The 26,613-nt window shown below is 39.6% G+C and overlaps 1 protein-coding gene across 1 annotated transcript; it reads left to right on the top strand.

The window, feature by feature from the left end:
- Positions 1-1,562: 1,562 nt before the first annotated feature.
- On the top strand, positions 1,563-25,733 carry tlcd2 (TLC domain containing 2). Its single transcript, XM_020088399.2, has 4 exons — positions 1,563-2,080; positions 2,827-2,909; positions 5,756-5,838; positions 23,086-25,733. The coding sequence occupies exons 1-4, from the start codon at positions 1,902-1,904 to the stop codon at positions 23,464-23,466; spliced, it is 726 nt and encodes a 241-aa protein (XP_019943958.1). The 5' UTR covers positions 1,563-1,901; the 3' UTR covers positions 23,467-25,733.
- Positions 25,734-26,613: the final 880 nt, after the last annotated feature.

Consider the following 26,613-nt stretch of genomic DNA (forward strand, 5'->3'; position numbering starts at 1 on the left):
CTATATTTTCTTCTGAATTGTAGTGGAGTGGAAATATAATGGTGCAAAATTTCAATACTCAAGTTAAGTCCTCAAATTGTACTTAATATGCTTAATTAGCACTGGATAAAAATGATTCCTAAAATTGTCAAAGCATTTGAATAATTCTAACAAATGTGTGTTTTTCTTATATTTGCAAATAAAAAATGTTTCAAAATTGATTAGAAATGTCTATAAATGTCTATAATTTCATCTTATCAGGGTCAAATCACCCATATTGTCAATATCCCTGTCAGAAGTATAGAATATTGTGTAACATTGTGTCCGGCACAATGCACCATGGTGCTTGACCGGATGGTGGCGCTGTGTCATTCACGTTCATGGCCCTGCTGTGACTTGACCGAAGACAGCGCTTCCTCGGTCACGAACACTGAATGAAACAACAGTGGAAAGACATATTTTAATAAAACTTAGATTTTCAGTTAGAGCATGAATCAACATTAAAACAAGTCTCTTACATGTGATTTATTTATTTGTGACATAAACTTGAATGAACCGAATGAAAGTTATGTGGGCTTCAAGTGCTCCTCGTAATTTAAAATCTCCTTTTTCAGACAGTACTTTCAATTGCATTCCTGGATTGTGATATTTCTGCTAGATTCTAATGAACCCCTCGTTCGTGACTTGTTTTATTTTAGAAAAATAGAACACACATTACGTAATGCTGTGATATATACGTGCAAACACAGCTCCAGAGGAGGATATCAGTGGATATTTAGGATAAAAACATGGCGTAAATGAGGCCCTAATTTGAATGTCTGGGTTTATGGACACATGGATGACAACACAGGAGCCGTATGGATTATTTCCCAGCAGATTTTGTTTTATTTAATTTTGTTTTAACCATTAGTATTTTGATATGTATATATATATTGCGTGGTTTATTTTTGTTCTACCTTTTACTTTGTGAAGCACTTTGTTCGACCCAGTTGTTTTAAAGGTCCAGTGTGTCAGATTTAGGGGAAAGAGAGGGGGGGTCCTCTCTGGGTTTTTTACTGTCGTCCAAATTGGACAAACTAAAACCGTTTGAGTTTTCATGTTGGGAAGGGGATGGATGAGATGAGGGGTATTCAGCTGCAACATGCAACTTCATCACTAGACATCACGAAATTCTACACACTGAACCTTTAAATGTGCTCTATAAAAATGTATATGGCATACAGTTTCCTGTTGTTTTTTAACATTTGAAGATCTGGTCACCATTTACTTCAGTTGTATTGGATTTGGCTGCAACACCGTTTACCCCTGAAACTCCAAAAGTGCGTTGTGGACTAAAACACTTCACCCACCCCTCCATAGGCATATTTATTTTTTGAATAAACCATCTCTTTAAGTACATCAATGATCATTAATGATACAGTATATCCCATAGCACACTGTGAGGTGTAGAGTGCAGTCTGCCATGTCTCCAGTCTGCGGTGGGGAAATGTCCGACGGCTCCTGAACGTGGGAACAACACATGTAACGTGCTCGTGGCCGCGCCCCTTCATAGTAGGGTGGGTTTGTGTTGATGTCAAAAAGTTACACAAGCGACCGACGAGGCAGCGGAAGAGGACGAAGACACACCGGTCACACCTGTAACCACACACACACACGTTTCTGTTCACACAGACGAAACAGCCACGACCGTCAGATCGAGTCAGCGGGGAAATCCTCTCACACAACCGAGCACGGCTCCTCCGTTCGGACAACACGTTGTTTTTTCCGGCGCGCACACCGCTCACTACTGGGAGGAGCACCGGCATGTCACCGTGATTTCCATCGGTTAACAAGTCGTCTCCTGCGCGGGGCCACGCTCCTCACTCTCCGCTCACAGACAGAAGTGTGGCCTGCTCACTTTGTACAACACCAACAGTTCAGTCATGGAGCTGAGCTCAGTGATTCTCACCACCGGCGGATCCGCGGTGTTCTTCAGGCTCCTCAACGCGGGGGTCAGTAGGCTGCCCATGCCCGCGTCAGCCTCCAGGAACGCGTGGAAATGGAGGAATATCTCCACATCGTTCGTGCACAGCCTCGTCACCGCGATATGGGCCGTGCTCTGGTAAGTTCAACACAAGAAGCACTCTTATTTATTCTACTTACTTTTATTTTGGAATTTAATCAGGGGATACAATATGATGCACTACGATACTCCAAGGTATGATGTGATAGTATATACTTATTTAATCCCTCACTTTACACCACAACACAGACAACAGGTAAGAGAAAATCTTTCTCTCAAGGCAGTAGACTCATGGAGAACACAGCTACAAGGTGACTATCAATAAATGATCAACGATCAAATGTTTATTTTGAATGGAAGTTGGGAATTCTGGAGTGCTTGTATTCAGTTTTAAGTTAATGATCTATTTATTTTCAGACTAGAGTTTGACTTAATTTTGTTTCAATCTAGGCAATATGGCTCAACATTTAATTAAGATAAGAAACATGTATATCAGTTGATATTGATAAATATGATACATTTCACATTATTTCTTTTTAAGTTTAGTCAAATGTTTTGCTCCTGAGTGAAGGGTGTGGTTTTAAATCCGCTTTTAATGACAAACACTTGATGAACAGCATTTTACAAGTCTGAGGTCATGGGTTATACTTCCACTGTGTTAACAATGAAGAAGTAATAAATCAATATATATTGAACCTTTGTTATATTGTTATTGACGGAAATTTAGATAATTATTAATAATTTTTAATCACTCAAAGTGAATTTTTACTGTAGATAAAGTTGGCCTGGTTCACACTCTCAAATCACTTTTCCTTTTCTGAACTGGTGGTTTTTTTTTTTGGCAGCTTTTTCCGTCACCCGCAGATGGCTGAGGATCTAATAGACACCTACTCGGCGTTTTCTCATGCTTTGGTGTCGTTTTCGATCGGTGAGTAGCAGCTCCACTGTGTTCACTGCTGAATTACAAGTTGTGTCCTCTGAATGGGACAGGGGAGGGTGCACCCAGAGAGATGCTGCCATCCTAAGGGAAAGCGAGGAAGTAATGTAATCCAGTATTCTGTTTCCTCTTCTTCTCCCACATGTAAGGGTTTACAGTAATGGGGCAGCCACAAACAGCTTTGCACATTTGTGCCATCCTGAATTCTCAATGAATTGCAGCTGACGTTTGAATGTGCCACATTATTTTATTGTTAAATCCTGTGGCTGTTAACTGACAGGTGATATTTACCATATTGTTTTTATGATGGTGTGTTAAAGTCATGCTGTCTCTGACTCAAACATCATCACTGCTGCCTTCAGTGTGACTTGGAGATTGATCTGAGACTCTTAGGTGTGTTCTTGGTAATGTTTACTCATGGGTGTGTATTTCAAGTTCACTTTATGTTGCCTTAACATTGTTGGCTACAGTCTGCTCTCTCTAAACCAAACTAAGACTATCATGAATTTGATTTGGCTTTATTTCCTCATGACCTCATGCAACCCCACATTCTTAAAATAGCAACTTGCCCTGCTTTTAACATTGAGTTAGACATATGGTTTTAGAGTGTCTAGAGTCTCTCACTCTAGAGCGCTTAAATCCATAAATTTGTTGGATCAGTGCCAGAGCAACAAGTTCTCCCGGAGGATTCCCAGGATGTTTGACATTCTTTCAGGAAGCCCAGCCCTGGAAGCTGACAATGCGAGGAGCATTGTCAGTGCGTGAAGATCAATGGGGGGCATTATGATCGGTCCCAGGCACCGGGTGCAACCCCTCGTATACAGTCATGGGCATCAACAGAGACTGCGCAGAAAGTTGATTTATGTGAGCAGTCCACATCAGATGTGGGTGATAACAGAGAGGGGAGTCTTCTATATGCAAAAACATAGGAAGAACTTCTCCGAAACCCTCCCACAAGAGATGTGGAGTGATTCTTCTGAGGCGTCACTAAGTGTTCAGAGGAGTTTTACTCCAGCAGATCTGTGGATGGAGCTTGGATACCACGCGGCAAAGCTCGCAGTGACATACCGTGAATGATTGTAGGCTTGTTGAATGAAGACCCTGTCCAGTGCCTTAAACAATGTCCGGCAGAGAAACCCAAGTATGGTTAATGTTTAAGGGTGTTGAGCTGTTTTCTTGGACCTGGAATTCTCAGCACTTCCTTCTCCATTTTTAGTGAATTTTGTTTTACCCTTTATAGATTACTCAATGTATCCCACAGTTTATCGTGAAAAGCACTGCACAACAGATGGTCACTAATGGAACAATATATACCATCATGCATTGCGCTCACCGCATTGACAGGAAGCAAAATCGCACAGAGACAAGAGGAGAGAGGGCAGCAAAAGACATGCTGATTGTGAATATCAGTTCTGCTTAGAAAAGAACCCACAGTGTAAGTCAAGTTTACACTGGCAGCATAAAGAAAAAGCCAAACAGTAAGATGTTTACATGTGGTAAGTTGATCAGTATCAGACTAAGTCAGGTGTCATAATCAGGTTTGTCATGCTTAACCTGATCATTCCGTCAGAATCATTGTGTTGACGTCTGAAACCTGGTTGTATGACTAATTGGCTTAAAAGAGGAATCCCCTGAATCTCACTGCAGGAGACGTTGAATGGACAAAAGTAAATGTAGCAGCTACTTCACCAGAAACCAACCTTTTCCTCTGCTGACTTTTCTATTCAGGCTTTTAAGTGATGGCAAGTGAAAAGTCAAAGCAGTGCTTGATTTCCTTGTTCTCGGTTTAGACATTGGCATTAATAGACATCAGCTGATAAAAATCTTGTGATATAATAATAACCTTTTTTGTATAAGACTTTTCAAAAAAAAGTTACAAAGGGCTTTATTGAAGAAAATGAAACAGAGCTCACAGTCAAGATAAAAACATCAAAACCTGAAAAATAGAACAAACAATCAACACAAAAAAAGTAAAACATATGTATAAAACAACATGGAAGAGACGATCTAACTAAAACGGAGTGTTAAGATCAAAATTATAGAGCCTGGGCTTCAAAATGGCATTTTGCCCATGTGTTAGTTTTTATATAGTGCAACTCTGTCGTCTTTATTTTTCCACATTCGTGATCTGAATAGAGATCTATCACATGGTTCTGAATTATGATACTGAGATATAATAAAAACCCAAGGGCAAGATGAGAGATGTGAATCCACTTGCTGGGGTTGACGGTTCATAGAAAACCTTGATCTAAACTCAACCTCTATCGGCTATTGTTGGAAAGACTGCATTGTGTAGGAGTTCCCCTTGTCCATTGTCAACGGTCTTCTGAAACAATATGAACTGTTATGGAGACCACATAATGAAAAAAAACCAATCAAATGCTTTGCAATAGCGATCTTGCAATAATTACTTGGTCCGTGGTTTGGTAGCAAGGACATTTGTTTATGTCGAAAGGAACCAAAATACGTCATCACAGCGACAGAAGGGTCCTGGTGTCAGATTTCAAACATAATGGGGGTGGGGGTTAATTCCTGCTTCTCCAAAGCCCTAAGCGCCTGTGCACCCTTCTATTCTCAACACATTTTTTTTTTCCAGCATTCAGAGCTGTCACCATGGATACGACTGGTGGCTGGGAAGGATGGGTTGGGGGTGGTGGATATGAATAGCCCCTCTCCAAGACACATCTTGGTTGCCATCGCTGTCGTCATGGAAGCAGGGGTCCTCCCCGGCACACTCAGTGAAACCCAATGCTGCTCTTGTCAAAAGAATCTGTTGCATTTTAGTTGATTAATGAATCTCTGAACCCTAAACTTAGATTTTCTGCTCATCCCCACAGGTTACTTCATCTACGACTTCTTTGACATGGTGCTCAACCAGAAGCTGAATCAGTCCTGGGAGCTCCTCTTCCATCACATTGTGGTAGGTCTATCAAATATAACTCACAGTTAAAATCAAGCTGTGGTCCGAGATTTTATATTTGGACCGAAGATGTCACTGAGAGGAGATAACCTGCACTTTATATATGAGTAAGAAACCTGATCATGAATTCAATAAACAGTGTCTGGACAAATCTTGCGCCAAAACTCCAGCACACCTGTCAGAGACACTGACATGGGAAAGACAAAATACCAGTCTTTCTTGTTGAGTTACAATGACCAAGTGAGGGAGGAACAAAGACAACCATTCCAGTGTGACATTCCCCTCCTCCCTCCCAATCATCGAACCTTGTCATGCCTCCAGAAAGATGAACTCCACCCGACTCCCTGTGTCTTTTTGCCATCCATTTAAGCACACGACACTTTAAAGCAGTGTCCCGTCAGATCCACTCATCTTCATGATACCGTAACCCTCACACAGCAGACGATATTTTCCTGAGAGTAGAACAAGTCCGACCCTTCCCCCCACTCCTGCCTCGAAACTCCATGGAAAATAAATAGGGGAAAGACCTGAAGTGGAAACATAGAAACTACACCCTGAATGAATATTTTCCTCCTCTGCTTCTGGCTGCCTGACCTACATCCAACACTGTGCTGATGCTCTGCGTGTGTGTGTCTGTGTGTCTTTCTGTTGCCAAGCTCTTGTTATTGTAGTGCATTGTTCACCTCACAGGGGACGCATGGGTTCAACTTTTATTGTAAATGTCTCTTGACAGAATTGGAGGGTATTTGTACTGTACAGCAGAGATGATTTACGTGTGTGTTTGGCTGTTAAAACAGAAGCGTTTTTATCCTGACATATGTTGAAATATTTGTCTGCAGCATTTAGAAATGAGGCCACTGAAAATGTGCTTTTCTTTACTGCGTGAAGAAAAGAGGATATTGCACATGGATGTTCCAGTAATGGAAGGAAGACATGCATAGCCTACACGTTTTGTACTAATGAAATCCATGATTTCAAAGCCTTGTCCAGCTGTTTACTGACGTTTGTCATGGTTAATGAAGAGAGAGGGAGAGAGATACAGACAGACACAGACAGACAGACAGAGAATTAAAAGACAGTTTTACTGTTTTACAAATTAGGAGTCTCTGTGGGGAAGAAAGACTCTCTGACCTTCTCCTGCTTGCCATTGAGCAAGACATACAAATAAACCAGAGTGAGGTCATAAAAAAGATGGCACCAAGGAGGATGCTCCTGTGAGGTAGCTGAATGACCCTGCTCCCTTCACCTCCTTTGTAAATAGTTGTATTTTATAGAATATATTGGAGGCTTTATTTTTATTTCATTTGTTCAGAGCAGAGTTTTGAGTTAGAATATTTTTATGATTGTTTTTTTCCTGTTATTCATTTATTTATTCAATTTGATAATTTGAGTTACCCTATTTGATTAGACTGTGTTGATTGTGTTACCAAAAATAAATATATAAGTTAAATATATCCTACCATGTTTACTTAGTTTTAGGAATAATTTTGGTGATGGGTGCCCTTTTTTTTGGCTTGAACACCTTCCCCCAAAAATGTCTGTGCACGTGCCTGTGTGTATTCAAATGCTAGAGTCAGAGGATGGTAAAGCTTTGTGAGATTTAATTTTTCGAGTGCCGAAGCGTTACTATTCCCATCAAGCACAGTGACCGCTGTGTGCTTCACCAGAGAAAAGTTTTTCCCACAATGCAGCAAGTAAAAGGTAATTTACCACAAGTAGTGTGTGAACGGAAACCTGCACTTTCTTTTCTTATCTTACTCGTTTTGGATCAGTTGTGGAGACACTGTGCTGATGTTGTCTGTACAACCTGTTTGTTGATGGCAAAGTCCTAAGTTTGAGAGTTTGAGAGAAGATAACTGTATCTCTGTATCAGAAAGTCTTGTTTTTTTTCTCCTCCACTTCCTCTAACCCTAGTGAATGGGTCCAGCTGGCTATAGATTGTCACTAGATTTCTTTCTCATTCACAGGCTCTTTGTGTTTCTCCGCTATTGCTAACATTTCTCTGTACTCCCTTTGTTTCCCTGCAGCGCCATCATTAACTTTCATTCATTCTTTTCAACGAGGTTCACTACTTGACTTCCATGGACCTTGGGCCATCCTCCTTCAACGCCTTTACAATCTTGTACCTTTTTTTTCCAGCTTTTTCCTGCAACTTTTATAAATTGGGTTATTGTGTTGGAGGTGAAAACAACAACTTCATATTGATTTATTAGTTCATGGGGGGGAAGTCCATCAGTTCCACCATGTATATACACACCTTGATGCATGTTAAGCAATTATGGACCCCAACAAACAAAGTTTTTCATGTGAATATAAAATGAGGACAAAATATTTTAAAGCTGTGTTATCAGTCCCAACAAGTCTGTCTTGACTTGACTTAGATGGTTCAGAATGATAGAATAAAAAAGTAGAGTCAAACCTCAAGTCTCATTTTCCTCCTTTGCTGTTATGCTCTGTTCAGCCCCCCACCTCCTTCTTAAGTGTTTGTCTGCACTTATATATAATCTTTTTTTTTTGACGCCCTCATTTCTGCAATCTGCCATGAGGGTTTCCTCTTACACAAACATAGTGAAAGACCATGTGGTGCAACTCGAGGCATGTTGATCCCTGTTGTCGCAGTCCAGGAACAAAATAATAAAGTCAAACATTCCATAGAAAGTTTTCCGCTCTCCTTCTTATTGACCCAAGTGGAGATTACAGCTTCTTATTTCTGTCTGAGAAAGATTTGGGTCCTGTCAGAGCCGCTGACGCCTCTTGAGATTCTGTCAGCCACAACCTTGTGTTTCCTTTGGAAAACAGGAAGTCCTGATAGTACTGCCAGAAATAGGGGGCCTCCCTGCAAGGAGATTAAATATATATGCACCTACTATAGATTGTATAAGAAATACAGCATCCAGAATTAATTAAGTAATCAGAAATGTGCAGATTGTATTAAAGAAAGAGCTTACTGTAGCTGGGCTGATTGAAGTATGTATAGTTAATGTAAAACCAAGATTTGTTTGCTGTGCTTGTAAAAAGAAAAAAAGGCAGATCCCATGTGGAGTCTGTTTCAGCCATGTTTGTTCATGAAACACAGAGGTAGATAGACAGAATTGTTCTCCCCTGAAGAGCGAAAGCATGTGAATAACAGTATGACCAATGTTCTCTTTGGATATTTATCATTGATGATAAAGAGTGAAAACACAGTCTGTCAGTTTGGCCCTCTTGTTGACTCTGTGCCCTCACAGACGGTTTGATGTTTTCCAACATCGTTGCTGTTTCCCTCCCAAAACTCTCTGTCATCCCTCTCTCATTAGTCTGAATTCAGTTATCTCTGTAGAGTGAGGCTCAAGGCTGACGCTCATCTAAAGCAGATCAGGGAGTCACGGGTTAACCGGCTATCTGAGGATCTGCGCTGTTTTCAATAACATCTTCTCTGCTCTGTCCAGTGTGGCCACCTCCAATTAAAAAAGCTTTAAAACAGTATATGTAGGCTCTTAAATATTCTCCCCTCTATGATTAATATTTATTCCAACTGTGTAACATCATTTATTCTCCAAGTAGCACGTGGGATTTTTCTCCTCTTCTACGTATATGCTCAAGATTGTTCCCACTGCACATCGAGCTTTCATAAACAGGTTCTCAGGAAAGATAATGCAACATTCATTCAACTTTTATTTTAACTCAGGATTACATATAATTATAAATAGAGGTATTGAGACCTCATTGACAATATAGCAGAGTACAGGAACTAATACAAACAAACAAGAAACCGTAAAATGTGTTAAAATAACAAATGTAAGAGTAAAAGCCTTAGGAATAGTTGGCGTACATAAATTTCAGTTTATCAGCATGTGTCTGTGTGAGGACCTCCTATCTTATGTGCCGATACCCTCATATTTGCCATGTTTTCAAATTCACATTTTTCCTCTCCAGCATTCGTCTTGCACCAACCTCAGACATGAATGGAACTTGTCTCAGTTTACGGGGCATGAAAATAGATACTTCTGGGAGGAGTGTGGCGCTGTCTCACAAACTCAACAGCGAATGTCACTTTTGGAAAGCGGGCAAGTAGTATATTTGGTGGTTAGCTATGTTGTCATTGTTGTCACGCCAAGGACTCAAATTTAACAAACTGAAATGCACAATTTAAACTGCATGGTGCAAGTGCATTTTTAGGCTTATTCAACTTAGGCTAGTTTAACGACAGGAAAAGAGTTAATGCAACAGTAACATGGTTCAAGGTTTTTTTTTTTAAACTCTTAATTAATCAGTGTCAGTCGGTTCCCTTTAAAAGACTGGGTCACGTGCACCTTGGCGTGTTGTGGTCGGCAGACTTGCAGAGGGAACACTTCTCTGCATGAAGAGTGTATGTTCATTGTGCACCCTCCTTTGCATGGGTCCTGTACTATGTTGTTGATGCATCCTTAAAATAACAGTGAAATCATTAATCACTGACTCAATACCAGGTTTTTTTGGTCAACTGCACAACACCTGTTGGCTGCCAAAGAAACTACAAGCAGCCTTATGTATGAGCTATTCTTACAATGCAAACATACACATGGTAGCACTTGTAATTCTTACAGATAAGTTTGAAGTCTTTTTGACGTTGCTGAATCAGCTCAAAGTTCTAATCTTGATCAGTTATTCTGGGGTCATTTCAACAGATATGGGACTTTCAGTGGTCACAGGAAAAAAAAAAAACACTTTAATCTGAAAAGAACAAGATATAGTATAAAATGTGGCTTTCCCTAAAGGTCATACTTCGTATGTGCACGGTTTGGCTTGCATCAAAGCTGCCATCAGGATTTTCAAAATGGTTTGTTTCTCTCTTACAATCTCTTGGGGCAGCCTCATTTAAACACAGCTCTCAGCTGAATAGACGGCTCCTCTGGGTTAAACTTCTAGTGGTTAATGTTGCATCAACAACATAAACAAGCATGTTGTGAAGTGTAGTGTGGTTCGTAATATACCCTTTGTTTTGTATTTCATGAATAAAGCAGCCATGGCCTCTTGATATTTTCAGCAGCAGCTGATGTAGTACGTATGGTATGTTTTTGTTTTTGGTCGCCAGCCCACAGATCTACTGTGTTTCCATTCATCCACAGTCTGTGGGCTATGCCACTCCTCCGATTTGACCCACACTTTGCTGTGACAGACCACATGGAACAAGCGTTACTTTCTAAAATCTCCAGCGTCAGCATTGTGTTTGCGAACCAAGAGCTGCTGGGACATCTGCTGTTTTTTTCCTGAGATGCTAGTAGAGCACACGGTTGGATGAGTGAGAAGGCCTTGTATGATTCATAGACAATAATATCATGACATACTCGGAATAATGATGGCCTGTGAGTGGGGCGAGAGACACATTGGAAAATAGGAAACGGAATATGTGTGTGTGTGAGAATTCTTTGGCGGGCGAAGATGATGATGTATTTCTCAGTAGCCTCATCATTTTGAAGGCGGAGACCCAGGAGGTTTCCCCCCATTCTGTGTGTATCCAGACAGGAGGACAGACATCTGGTCTCCACTTGAACCCCAGGCTCCAGAGAGACACGCACGCACGCACGCACACACACACACACACTTGCAGCAAACCTCAGCCTAACCCTATTTCCTGAGAGGGCTTTTCCAAATGTGTGCAAACCCCCCTAAAATGCTTCTTCACTGCAGCTTCCCTCATATATCACACACACAGGCTTGTTTTCGACCCCCTTATCCTTGCATAACCTCCAAAACATCTCCTCCGCCCTTGTCCACCTACTCTCTGCAACTTGTTCCGCCCCCTCACATGGATACAAACCAATGAGAGCCTCCACGCTCTGGTAGTATTATATATTGTTTTTGTGTGGGTTTCTTTCCCTCATGGTATAAAGGCCTCACACTGAGGACTTTCCTAGTGTGTTGTTTTTGTGTTGGAAAGTGTTCACACTCGAGTAATGCAAAGGAAATAAACAGTAAAATCCACTAATTTATACCTTCTTAACTTTTTATTAGCCTCTGAAATGATGCTGTGGTATATCCAGGATGTGTCCGGTACTTATACACAGCAGCAAAGTATAAATGGAGATAAACAACATGTGTAACATTGAATTTATTCAATGCCGAGTGCATTTAAGAATGAGAAAGCTTTCATAATTTGTGTGTATTCTGACTGCTCACTACTGTGAATGTCTCTGCAGAATAGTGAATAACTTTTGTGACCTTTTAAAGACAGATAAAGAAAACTGTTGGCATTGCTTTGGAATTCAAAGTAAGAAAATAGCAGGAACATTTTGTCAATTATAGATTCATTTAAAGAAAAGAGAAAGTATGCCAAAAACAGATGTACAACATATTTAGTCTTAATCCCATCACAAACGCTTATCAAGGGAGAGGAATTGTGAAATTCAGCAAAGAAAAATAAACAAAGGGTGCAAAGGCAGGTCCCATCTATCCTGAAAAGAACAGGCCATGGTGTGAAAGAGCCTTTTATTACTTCATCCTAAAACGAGGTGGACTTTGTTCACAGTTGCCATAGCATGAAGGAATGCTGTTTGTGGAGGCGTCCATACGTGCAGATTTAGATAACAGAGCTCACACTCAGTAAGCCACTTGTCACTGCTGAGAAGCAGGTAAAGGCGTTTGTGGGGATTTAAGTTGTTCTGTCATTACATCAATTGAATCCACAGAGAGGGAGAGGGGTTTGACTGCAGGGCTCCTCTCAGCGTGCATTTCCTGATTTCCTGTCCTGACAGTGGAGCTGACCTGAGAGCCGGACATGACCCTGCAGAAGGATCCGTGCGAGCAGAGGCCCTGCATGAGATCAGTGTAGACCTGAGGGGTTAAAAGGGAGGAGTGGAATAGAGGGTGTGACACTGTAAATAAATCCACGAGCTGTATGTAACTTTTAGATTTAAAATGTATGGAGGCTTTTAAAAGGTAAATAGTCAACGACCCAAACACAAATATTGATATTGGCTGGAAACACACTTTTCTTCACATGCCCTTTTCTCTTTCTACCTTTTCGACAAAAGACTCAACTACTGTAAGTTCATACTGCTTCTATATTAGATAAGATTTTGATTCTAATAGAGTAGTTTTAAAAATAAGCTGTGATTTGCAGTGTGTTTACATTTTACAAGCTTCAATACAATGCAAGCAGGATGATGGAGAAACATTAAGTTACCACACAGACGTTTATGGGCCTAATGATCATCATTGATTGTCTCTAAGAAGCATTACAAACACTATGCACTAAATGGACAATTGAAGTATCAGGCCCCTGTTATATTAGAAAAATGTAGCTGTGGCTTAGTCTGACACTGTAATTTTACAGTTTAAAAAAAATTATATTTAATGTAATTGAACTTCCTATAGTAATGTATATGATCGAGTATTTATATTTTTTCACATTGTATCCATGGTAACTTTTTTTTTATTCCCTCAGTGAGTCATTTTTTTCCTTTGTGTAAAACAAATCATACCAGTTCTATAGGTGTGGAGTTTATCTATAGAAAAGGGAGAGGAAAGGTCACACTCAAAAGAAGTGAAGTGTACAGGAAATCTACAGGCTTCATAAAGTCTGTCAGGTAAAACAGTGCATTAATAAACATCATTGTGTCATTTCCCATTACAGTGAAGGTGTCAATGAGTTAGTATAAAAGTTCAAATGATTCTTAATTTCCAAAGATCCTCTCAGTCAGTAATATGTGTGGTTTTAAATATAAATAGCTATTTACAGACACACATTTGAATATGTAATAGTTCATATCTGAGTATGTGGTGGAATAGAATATGCCAGAGGCATCATTTTTTGGTTTTTAACAGCCTGGTCTCTTACTTCTTCCCTCTGGCTGTCTGTTCCATATCCTTGTGGAAATGCCTGTGACTCCAGTGTGAAAGAAAAGTAGGCAAACTAGAAAGATGCCACGGCACCTGCCCAAAAAAAAAATGTCAGACACGTGTTGTTGGGACAACTCCTAGTGTGGCACCCCATTACAACCCCACCCACAACCCGCTGGCCACACACCCATACACACACAAACACACACTCCTCACTTATCCCAGGCTGCCACACCTAATGGCCTCGAACCAACGCATAAAGAGATAGAGAACAAACCTGGCTCACATCCAGCTGCTGTGGGAATTACACATTTAAAAACTAGTGTGGGTGGGTAGTGGTACGTAAATATGTGAGAATACAGCACTCACTCTAAGATCCATGTAATAAATATGTAGCTGGATCCAGCAGCTGGTTTGCGCAGTCTTGCACAATTACAGTAAACAGGGGGGAAACAAGAATCTCTGACCAAAGCAACATCTGCATTCTAGCACCTCTATCCAAGTCCTCTTCAGTTTTGAACTGACTGCAAGTCTACAAGTAAAGCACTTAAAATGCTACAAATATTGCAGCTCATGAACAATAGAATTTTGTCATCACTCGTCTTAATGAGCGTTATGATGCTTTGGAAAAGCTCTTTATCTTTCCCTTCCCCCATTTGAGGAGTGAGGTCATAGCTGAGACATAAGGTTAACACCAGGCAACGCAAATCACCACCTCTCCCTTCACATGCCTAAGTACATCAGCTGACTGTGATTCACCAAAAAACATAAATTAACCGTGACACAGCCTCACCAAGAAGAAGAGTCATCCTGTCATCATGTACTTTAACGACCACAAACACAACTGAATACCTGCACAATATCACGTTTGCCTTCAATCCTTCAATAAATGTGTTTGTGCACATCTGGTAAATTTCTGACCACACGTCTGTAACAAGAAGGAGCTGAAACATCCTTCTGTGCCTCTGTCAGCTGACGAGAATTAACGCAGGTCGCATGATGATACTTAGTTATGCCCATCCTCACACACACACACACACACACACACACACACACACACACACACACACACACACACACACACAGAGAGAGAGAGAGAGAGGTTTCCAAGCTAAACATCCTTCCCTCCATGTCCTCTTGTAGACTCTGAGCCTAAGTGAGGTTGTTGAGGTGGGAGGACCACTGTCGGTCTGTCATTGACCAGATGGCAAACATCTCTGTCCGTTTCCAATTAGTTTTCTCCCCATCGACTTCACCAAGCCTCTTCCTTTATGACCTGTGTTTGGGAAGGACCATCTGTAGTTTGTTGAGGCTCAGGGAAAATATGCAAGGAATATGAACAGAACTCTTAAGTTGTATTTAGACAGATAATCAATTGCTAGGGCATACTGAATTTTGTGAATATTACATAATAATTAAATTAAAAATTATACCAGTTTAAGCTATAGGTTCATAATACTTGTATATTTTTACTGCACTGGTGTACATTTACAGCTCTTGTTAGAAGCTAAATATTAACTGGTGAAACATGGTGATAGCCTCTCTCTTCTATGTGTCAAAATATATATTTTCCTCACGAGCGTTCTGAGACACACACACACACACACACTCACACACAGTCCCCTGTAAAGTAAGTCATACAGTATATTTGGAGTACATTTAATCATCATTTGGCAAATGTGGCTCTCATAAATATCTATGTCTTGTTAGTGTGAGTTGTGTGTTTGCATGCATGCTACATTGTGTCAAGCTCCTGTGTGCTAAGGACCTCCTTCATCTCACTACACCACCCTCTTTTTTTATTTATCATTCAACAATCACTTTGTAAGAAACGGGCTGCGTCAGTACTGAGCTTCACCTCTGACTGAGCCAGCTGGAGAGTTACCAGCTGGTAGGGAAACTGGTTGGACGTGGAAATCCTTAATCACCGTTGTGTCTGACTATTGTACCAGAAAGTGTGTATCAGGGAAGTCGAGCCAAGTTTGAAGTATTTTAAATATTTAAAGTCATTAATGAAAGGATCATCAGCATTGTGACGTATTTGCTGCTACTTCAGTTTATGGATGTGTGAGTTAAAGGACGTAAAAATGTTTAACACACCAAACCTTGTCATAGGCAGATAGAGAGAGACTGAGAGCAGGTGACCTGGTTTAACACTATATCCTGTCATAGGGACACATATGCATCACATGAAATTCTACATACCTCAACTACTCTGTTTAATGGTCAATTACTATAAGCTTTTGATTAATTTCATCTTAAATTTTTTAGTATGTTCATATGAGTTTCATATGTCCCTGTGTTTCTTGTCGGCTTCAAATCTGAATACTGATCACCACAGTGGCTTGGTACCTGGCATTTCGACCCAAACATTCATATTACTTTAGCTTTACCCCCACTTTTTGGTTGACCTTGCATAACCTCCAATTTTACATTGCAATTTTAGTTTTTTCCGATGATGCTAAAAGCCCAAAAAAGTGCCTCTCACCAGTGTTTCCCCTCTGAAAGCGAGGCGAGGGGATCCCTCACCAGGGTGTAGAGAACTTTGGTAACACTTTATATTAAGGTACACATATTCGCCATTAACTAGGTGCTTACTAAAATGCATATAAGTAGCAAACTAGCCCTTCATTAGTAATTATTAAGCACATATTAACACCTTATTCTACATAGCCGTATTCTACCTCTGTTACACCAGCCATTAAGGCTAAATGTAATCAAATGTAAACAGAGGTCTGAGTCCAAATTGAAGACCAGTCAAACAACAGACCAACTGTCAGGATTAGCTTGACATTTCCTAAATGTTTTTAAACCAAGCCTTTTCTTTAAACAACAGGTTTTAAAAGTGGTTAACTGGTAAAAGCATCTCCAACCCTTTTAATACTTTATTAGCAAAGGGAGGAGTGTTCCCTCGGATTTCATATCCTCGATTATGGTTCATTTTTCAGGGGTGTTACGCCCGCATTTCCTGGCAAAGGCCAGGAGGGTCTCCACTGCAGGTTACCAGAACTTTTAATTGAGCCCATGGGGACAAAATGCAAAGAACAAGCAGCCACACCACCTTGTTTTTCAGACCTTGTGTACAGGTGGCTATAACAGTATAGGTTAATGTATACAAGTGTTCAAATGTTAAATAACACACTTCTGTCCCATTTAAACTTTAAAGCTACACACCTGAGTCTGAAAAGTCTCTGTCTGTCCGTCAGGATTTTAAACTGTACGTGCTGTGCACAAGAATAATGTCTTCAGTGACATCCTAGAATATTGCTTTTATATTGTTATTGAAATATTGTTTTTGAATGAGGAAAAAGCGTTACGATGCAATAATGGAGATATCATAACACAAATCTGTTTAAATATTGTAAATGACCTTGTAAATCAGTTGACAATTCATACCAGAAGGCCCATTGTTTGTATATTTGTATTTTATAAATAGCTATGTAGCAGTGACTGTGTTTGCACTGTGCCAAAGAAGGACACTTAACTGTGACATGTAGTGTGCAATGGTGTGACCAACCTAAAAACAGTGGAGTACCTAGTGTCCAACCAACGTAAGCATTCAGTAGTTAAGTACAGTAAATCACCTAATCAAGCAAAGAACATAGGCTTAACAATTTGTCTGTCGACATACAATAATTTCTAAAATAAAAAATGAACTTAAGCGTTAAATATGGTACGATAGAAAGTGTATCAAAAAAGTGTTATGTTTTGAGTTCTTTCCGTGAGGTAATTTTCAAAACAGCCAATGGTCTGCTCAACCCAATATTGAGCAATCGTTGGCTCAGGATAAGTTCAACAGTGTCAAATGTCTTTGAAAGATTAACCTTCAAGGGTGTCGGTGGTACAATGTTCTTACCTGAAGCCACACTGATACGAAGAAATAATGGTATTAGTACTGAGGAGCTCCTTCAGTTGATCATTTATCAGTGCCAAAGGACCTTTGACAAGACAGATATAATGAAAAACGCATTTTAAGCAAAGGTGAAGGAGATGCTTATTTAGCCTTTAGTGATTAAAGACATGGTATGTATGGTTTCATATTATCTGGAACTGCATATTTTTTAGTGTGAAAGAGGAAATGGATCAAAACGGAAGGGCCAAATTAAAAAAAATATTAAATTGTCAGTCATTACAAATAGTTAAGATTAGTCTTGTCTGAGTTGCTGTTTTGTTGGCTTTTGCTCAAATCCAATTTCTCTCATGGACTTACTTAGCCTAGTCAGAACCAGTGGTTTCACCAATAAGTGTAGTGGAGCTTTTGATTTTATAACTCAATTTTACAGCTGTTTAAATTTCCATTTTTTGAACATATAGAGGACTTCTCATTTATGTTAAAGTACAGAGGGCTGGCTAGCTGCTGCTGTTTGTTTGGTGACATAAGTGAATGCAGTCACCTCTCCAGACCAGGAGGACAGACATGTGGTTCGTTTGTCCATTTTATCTTTTTATGGTTCATCGCTTCTACATTTCCTGCTGCCAGCCTTGAAAAGTTTTACTGAGGTGTAGGTGACTGTGACATAAGGCATTGACATTGTTGTGTTTTACATAAGGTCATTAAGCTCCTCTGAGCTGAGCTGCGCTGTTATCTACCTTTATGTTATTGGCTGATAAACCATGAACTGACAAAAATAGATGAGAGTTCACCACCATAAAACTAGATACATGCAGGTTTATAAATTGCCCTTAAAATAAAGATGTTTTCCTACATAAAAAGTTACGTTTGTTACATGAACATGTTTTAATCAATTGACAACTTATTGTAAGAAGTTGGACAAAATATAATAATAATAAGAGCAAGGTGTTAACTTATTTGCTTACCACTTTTTAATAATATTTCTGTGTTCACCAAACTGCAGGGAAATATTAAGTTAGCCCAACTTGTCTACATAGTGAGTTTCAACTATGTATTTTTTAAGATAAGTACATGCACAAATTTGCCCCGGCACGTTCTACCGCAGATGCCTCTATCACAAGAAGAGAAAGGAGGAAGACAAACGGGAGTTTTAATATTTGAATATCATGAGGGTAAGTAACTATCTTTGTTTTGTCTTATTCACAACTGCTAACTGAGTTCAGCACACAGTGCAAGATATTATTGTTTTTTATGCAGCACTTAAGTTAAATTATGGAGCTCATTTAGAAAACTCCTATAGGCATTCTTAGCTAGCTAACATTAATGCTGTCTCTTTTTGTCGGAGGCAGACAAATTACGTTACGTGGCACTGAACTTATATAGAGTTAGTTTTGCCACTGCAAAGGTAAGAGAGTAAGTATTTTACTGCATTTCAAGTTAAAGCTGGCACTGGTAGGGATGTTAAGCCATGTTAACGTGGAGCATAATCCAAAAGCCAATGGAAAAATCCTGTTGGCTTTTTGAGATAGAACCAGGGCGATGCTAACATTCCCGAAGCCTACAAAGCCTATGTTATCTCATACTCCGTGGATGTGCATTTTTTCTTGTTCACGGGATAATTCAGTCGAAGGAAGGAGAGAGGTCACTATCCGTTATCTGGTGGCGTTTCTCAGAGAAAAGGAGGAGGGCCTCTTCAAAGAGCACATGGTAAGAAACACTGAAGTTCAAACAGTTCACTGTACTTTGTGTTGCTCTTGTTTTTAAATGTGATGACTTAAAACACTAAAATATTTTCTGTCCTACTTATTACAGGATGGTGAAGCACAGGCTACCAGTGAGGTGATGAATGTGCCATAATGACTGACAGCCAGTGCAAGGATTGATGGAACAAAGGTCCTGGAAGACCTGAATGTACCAAGAGCATGTGCCTTGCTAATGGGGCTGATATACGCACTCAACCTCAGCTAATCAAAAGAACTGTACAAAACATTTGACCATCACACTTGTGTTTATCCTTCAGTGACTTCTGAAAATGGCTGCTAAAGGGCCTATTATGAAGACTATCTCATTTGGGGATGAGGAACCAGCTAAGCACCATCATTTCTCTTTTCCCAACTATTGTAGGAAGTGGCTGGGCATGTATATTTGGTGAACATAATTGTTAACAGTAAGAATAGTTTGAACAGTGTTTACAATAAAAAGACCATATTAAACTGTAATTGCTATTTGTTGTTCTTACTTAAGCTACACAAATAACTGATATCAATATCACGTTTTACATCAAGAATTTTGTTGGAATGATTTTTCATATTATCTCATGATCTTTAATTTTTGGATGTCAAATCCTCCTCCATCCTTATTGCTCTGTTAACTGTATCTTGTCTTATTTTAACATTGCCTTTAAATTAAGTCTATATATAAATTTTAAACATTCATCCCTCACTCCTGGTTCCTCTACCGTTTTATAACATGTAGTCTTATGGAACATGTTTTCTGCATCTGTTTTCTCACTGCGTTGAGTCAGTTTATGTATCTTCATCATCTTATCTCCAGGTTTTAGAATGGTTTGTTTTGACCATGACCTTCTCATTTAATGTTATATCATCCTAGATCAGATTACACAGGTTATCCAGGTTGAAGGCCCACTCCTTATAACACACATGCAAAAAACAACTTTGCGTGCTGTTTTTAGTGGGGGTATTATTGTAAACTGAAAGCAGGGACATTCCATAGCAACCCACCACAAACCTGTCACTTTATGTCACACAGACACTCACACTGAATTCATGGGACCTTGCAAAATTTTATTAGCTATATAACATTTTATTAGTTATCTCCTTTAAGCCAAATTACATGCAATGTATTTTCTGTCAAAAAGCATTGCAGCCAGGAGAGATTTACCAAGAAACAAATTAATATGAGTGAGGTAGAATGAAATGTAATTTATTTTGAACAGAGGAATAGACTTAGACCCCAGCAGGAAGTAGAACACCATGGAAATACACCTATGAATCAGGTGCTTTGGATCAAAGGAGACTTCCCCTAGAACCTAGACACTGGTGCTGATGAGGAATGGAGCAGGAAGTTGGGACGTCTGATGAAAGACATTTGATTGGATGGTGGATGGGCGATGACCTGGTATCCAGAGTTGAGGTGGTGCAGGGGTGGAAGTTGGTCACTCAGGGATTGTGGTAATGAAGCGACAGCTGAATGACAGGAGGAAGAGAGAGCATTTTAAACTCAGCTTACAGGTGATTGACACAAGGCAAGTGTCACGTTGTGATTGTATGAAAAGGGACAGTGAGTGTTTTAGCCAAATAGAAATTAAATAATTATTCATTTGTGTATTGTGCGACTGCACCCACTGAAAGACAGAAACAATAATCAGAGTGGTAGTTGTTTACCAGTCTGTTGGAGTTATTTGTATGATTACTAACATCTTACTCACCAGTTATTTTTTGACTTTGAGAACAGGGTGTTAATTCACACCTCATTTATCCAGTTTTCAGACCTGACCTGCTACACGTTTACAGAAAACATTTCACAGGACTGTTTGACTAGCACTGCAGTGTGAGCTTACATATTTGTGTGTGTGGGTGTGGCAGTGTGTGTGTTTGTGAATGTGTGTGAATGTGTGTGAGTGTGTGTGTGTGTGTGTGTGTGTGTGTGTGTGTGTGTGTGTGTGTCTTTGTTTCCTCCCTGAAAAGCCATGTGGTCTGTCAATTCATGGTCCCCATAGAAAATTTTGAGAAGATTGTAGTGACACATGACTGCCTATCACTTCCGTCCATGCGTGGACCTCTTGGAAATTAATGTCAGGACCACGAACCTGTGTAGCCTTATAGCAACACTTTGGAACTTTTACTGAGCAACAGCGCCCTCTGCAGCCACATGTGGTGATACACTCTGCTGGGCGCAATGTCCATGTGATTAAGTGGTTTCGTTAAGATAAAATAAATCCTATCAATCTAAACTCACTAAACTGAAACACAACTGAATTGTGGATATTTCCCATGATGCCCGGCTGTAACAAATACACCAAACTCTGTTTAGAATTCTTCACATTTAAAAGGTTTCCAATCTGTACATCAGAGATTAATGCAATTTTTTTAAATAACTTCAAATTTTTTGAAAACTGATCCAGAGTCCAGCATTGCTCTTGAACTTACTGGGCCTGATTCTGACAATTTAGGCTGCACCGATCAGTCAACCCATCACTTCTCACAGGAGATCGTACCCACTCACCAAAGTTACATAGTGCAAGAACAGACATTCAGGGTGAGGAGTGGGAATTAAAGTGGCTCCATGCTCCATATTCCAAGTCAGTGAACCATCCAACTCGGTTTATAGCTGCTGTTCTGAGATAACAAATTGTACAATGTTGCTTTAATATCAACTACTATTAAATATGATGAGTTTCGTAGGGTGCGTGCGTTAGGTGTTTTACTACACAAAGTACAACACGTACAGTGAAGAAACCTTTTGAGCTAAAGATAGAAGAATTACAGAGGATGCGTAGTGTTCTGTTGCTTAACCCGCCACAGTTACAATGCTTCACATGACTGTTGCATGAGAGATGGCATCCTGTGACCACAAACACACTCAAGCACAAGATGCTTCTCCAACAGAGCAGTGATTGATGGTAAAGGTCATCCTCTCGCACCACAGACTCATCCCATGACCTTGAACACTTGACTCTACTTTGGACGTTACACGGCAGCTTACGTGTTAATGATTGTGAAACTACATTCCACTCTGTGTGAACTCGGTTTGTCCCTGGAGTGTGCTCTGAGTGTGAATGAGGCTGTTGACATGCGGCGGTGGTGGGAGTGGGTGCCGGCTCCCGTGGGGAGTTGGCTGAACAGCCTGTTGCAGAGCAAACACATTTCTGTCGTCCAGATTTTACACAGCTGCTGTGAGTGTATTTGACATCAGCACAACATACCAGATACTGTTCGTAGTCCTTTCCCTTGACTCCTCTGTGAAATGTCAGCAGAACGGATGTGTTAAGTTGAATCTCGGAAAGGTTTTAAATAAAGATGCTGCTGCTGCCACCTTGTGGAGTTCATCAGTATGTTACATCACACACTTTCGTAAGCACTGCTCAGCAGAAATCAGTCCTGTCACATGATCAATGTCTATCAGAGGTGAAAGACATGGATGGAAACATGGAAATCACCTCTGTCGTAATGTTGTGCTGGGTATTATGAAAATTTAACACAAAAACGTTTTGACTTCTGGAATAAAAAAAACTAAAAAAAACCTCAAATAGTGTGAATGTTACGATCCAGCTCATAAGGATGAAGGAACAAAACATAAAACCAATTGTTGTTGGCTAAATTAATTATTTAGATTAAGTAAATAAATAAGGCTTGAGCAAAAAAGAGGAAACAGGTCTAAAGGGGCGGATTGAAAAAAACCAACAAAGGACTCCAGAGTTACCAGATATCTAAATGGTTAAAGCTAGGTTTGGTAATCCTGGAAAAGCATGAATCAAAATGAATCCATAATCCAGCACATTTTGTATTAAAATACTGTTACAGAATACTGTACTGCATCCAGTGTAATGCCCCTCCTCCCTGTCTGTCCTGTAGGTGATCTCCTGTTTTGGCCTCTCTGTGGTCTCGGGCCACTACGTGGGCTTCTCTGTGGTCGCCCTGTTGGTGGAGATAAACTCTGTTTTACTCCACCTCAGGCAGATGCTGCGTATGGCCAACATCGCTGCAGGAACACTGTACCGGGTCAACAGCATAATCAACCTGGGCACGTACGTGGTGTTCCGCATCAACACGCTGGCCTGGATGACCCGCTGGCTGGTGCTCAACCGGGACAAGGTGCCCCTCCTGGCCTACACGCTGGGCAGCGTGGGCATGGCCATCATGACGGTGATGAATATTGTCCTCTTTTATCGGCTGCTCCGGAGTGACTTTTTGAAGAATAGCACCCGGGAAACAAAGAAGGAGAAGGAGATGTAGAGACAAGGAGGAGGAAGAGACACAAGAAGGATTAGATTTCACACACTTATTGCTGTATGTTTACACCCTATGGCTCAGATTTGGTACCATTTTGCCTTTATGTATATAGTACAGTAAACTCATAGCTGGGAAACGAGCGATCTTTTTCATATTGTACAGATTGTAACCGGTGGGCCTCATTCCAAACACAGATCACACTCAGCCTTTATGCTGAAATCTGTCATTTGTAGTTTTGACAGTTTCTGTCCTCTTAAAGTGACATTAGTGGCTCACTGATGGTGAAAAAAGGATTTTTCATATAAACTTGTAAAACAACATCAACACCTTCATCGTCCTGCAGGGTGATTCAGCTAAATCTAAAATGTGGCTTATGGTAAGTGAATATGCACTGTTTGTAAACCCTCCCACACCCATGTATGCATTCATATTATATACTGTACATATTGCATATAATATACATACATATGCTGTTGTGGGTCATTTAAAAGTTTCCCATAAAGTTTATTTGCAGCATAAATTAAAATTTTAAGAATAAATTAGTGGAATTCAAATCCTCTGGGTGTGTAACACTAAAGCCTACAGAGGTGATTATTTCTTTTTTCTTTTTCCACCAAATATCCTCAACCAAAAACCACCTGCTACCTCGGAAAGCTTGTAACAGTCGTTTACTTCTTTCAAAAACAAGCTTCACTGTCAGTGTTTGGCTGGTAGTTTGTTGCTGGAGAAGAGTAAACGTTAGGAAAAGCTTTTGTCAAATAGAATCAGGAAATCCAGCAAACAGCAGTCCTCACACGGAGGAGAGAAGAGGGTACTCGGATGGTTAATAATTGCTAAATATGTCAAAAAGTGGCATTTAAATTAAAGCAAAATAGATTTGAACAATAATAGCCTTTTTAAAAGATTATGTAAAAATAACTCACAAAGCTTAAACAAATCAGTGATAAATCACATAAAATAAAAAAAGCGCATGTCTATTTGTTATAGAGTCCCATGATGGTGGACAGTCTGCAGTAAGAGCTTTCAGACTACCTGATATTCCTAATCTGGCCTATGGAGGGCAGCAAACTCCTTAACATCACCTCAGTGCCCTCAAGACCACCAGAGGTGTCTTTTATTTTGTAATATCCTCAGAAATATGTGCCTTTGATTTGAAGTTGGCACAGGAAGACATGGAGAAATCCTCGAGGTCAGTGTTGGATCAAGCAGGTCTGAGATCTGTGAATACAGCAAACTGTTAAACATGCTGCTGCCTACTCTTCCCACTCACACTATGACATCATGATGATGCCATTCGTGTTTTGTGTTTTTGCTTTTTTCGTGTATATTAATTGTCTCCAGGGGTTAAATTGTATATATGTATAATTTATTTGTAATTAAAATATAAATTGGGGATTAAAGATGGAATGAACACAGTGTTCAGGGAATTTCCCCCGATGTTTTTGGGTTGTCCACTTGTCCCATTCTTGTGAACACGATATCTCAGGAACACCTTGAGGAAATTTCTTCAAATTTAGTAAAAATGTTCAGTTGGACTCAAAGATGAACTTATTAGATTTCAGGGGTCAAAGATCATGTGACCTCACATGAAATGTATGTATAAATGTCTAAAATACACTGAACATTGTAACCTTCATGAAGGGAGGATTTGATGCTTAACTGTTGTGTTAGACTCAGTTTGTTTCGGCTGAATGTAGTTTGCAGATAAATATTTGACACAAACAAATTCAAATCTTTGTCCACATCAAAATCAAGACATCGCTGCACTAAACAGACTGCACAGTTTGGGAGGAAGGCAGTAGAGATTGAATTATTATTATTGTCGTGACTTAATTACCTTTTTTTAGTATCTCCCTTTTTGATTTGAGCCTATATTGTCAATCTAGATTTGCTTTTCTCCAACTTTTTCGGGCAGCTTTGTGGTTGTAGTAAGGAAAAATGGTGACGATTGAAGTTCTTACTAACAAACAAGCTTATATTTGTAAATGTGTTGTGCAAAGCTGTAATGTTATTGGAATTATACATGTTTGATACCAGATATGTCCATGATGTTGTTGTGGGGTCTTATAGGAAACACAGCAGCTGAATGCGGTTTCAAATGATGGCAGGATAAATGCCATCATCAGCCCTGCTCTTCCTGGGGTCCGCAGCAAACAAACCTACCTTATAAGTTGGATAACATTTTTATTTTTTATGTTTTATAAATGAAACTCCAATTTATGTTTATACAATAACTGTTTAACGTGACAATAAAGATCAATGAAATGAAACATTGTGTTTCGCTTTCGCTAAATGTCAGCGTTATCTTTATAGATGAGTAAACTACCAATAATTGTATTTTGATATCGATAAAGATTTTCTTTATTGCAGAGTTATGTGGGAAGGAGATGAAATCTGAAATGTTATTTTTATGGTTATATATGTCCTGGAGTTGTTTGAATAGATTGCTTATATCTCAGAGTTTTCATTAGGTAATGTGTTGTTTTAATCTGTGGTTAAATTGCATGGCTATATACTGTATATCTTATTATAAGGAGCATTGGAGTTTCTTTTAATTTAAAGGATTATTATCCTTGAACCTACCATTTATTCTGATATTTATTTACTTTGCTTCTTTACTCACGTGGCCTATGATTTAATAATATTAATAACAGCCTTTCTGTCAGTTTCCTCACTTCCTTTACATTAATTAAAGCCTTTTTTTGATAACCCCATGAATTAAAGGTACAGTGTGTAGAATTCAGTGATATCTAGTGTTGAAATTGCATGTTGCAGCTGAATACCAATAACCTCACTCTCCCCTTCCAAACATGAAAAAGAACCTGTGGTAGCTTCAGTTTTCAAAAAAACTCAAAAGGTGTTCAGTTTGTCCAGTCTGGACTAATGTAAAAACATTAGTAAACATTTTACATTAAATTTCTGCCAGTAGATGCCTTTCACCTAAATCTTACACACTGGACCTTTAATTATTGGTCCTCAGATGACAAACACTGTAGAAATCTCATCAACCAAAAACTCAGAATAATGACACTTGATACACAGCAGATGTTTGATGTGGATCTTTAAAACATGATATTTTCGAATCACATTGTTTAAGTACATGTTGTTCATGATGGTGTGTTGTTGTTTGTGCTCCCATGAGTCCACACA

Source organism: Paralichthys olivaceus, chromosome 11, assembly GCF_024713975.1.
Source record: "Paralichthys olivaceus isolate ysfri-2021 chromosome 11, ASM2471397v2, whole genome shotgun sequence".
In the NCBI taxonomy this organism is placed as follows: domain Eukaryota; kingdom Metazoa; phylum Chordata; class Actinopteri; order Pleuronectiformes; family Paralichthyidae; genus Paralichthys; species Paralichthys olivaceus.

Coding starts and splice junctions, on each gene's coding strand:
- tlcd2 (XM_020088399.2), top strand. CDS start 1,902: ATGGAGCTGAGCTCAGTGATTCTCACCACCGGCGGATCCGCGGTGTTC. Junction 2,081..2,826: donor GCGATATGGGCCGTGCTCTG/GTAAGTTCAACA, acceptor TTTTTTTGGCAG/CTTTTTCCGTCACCCGCAGA. Junction 5,839..23,085: donor TCCTCTTCCATCACATTGTG/GTAGGTCTATCA, acceptor TCTGTCCTGTAG/GTGATCTCCTGTTTTGGCCT.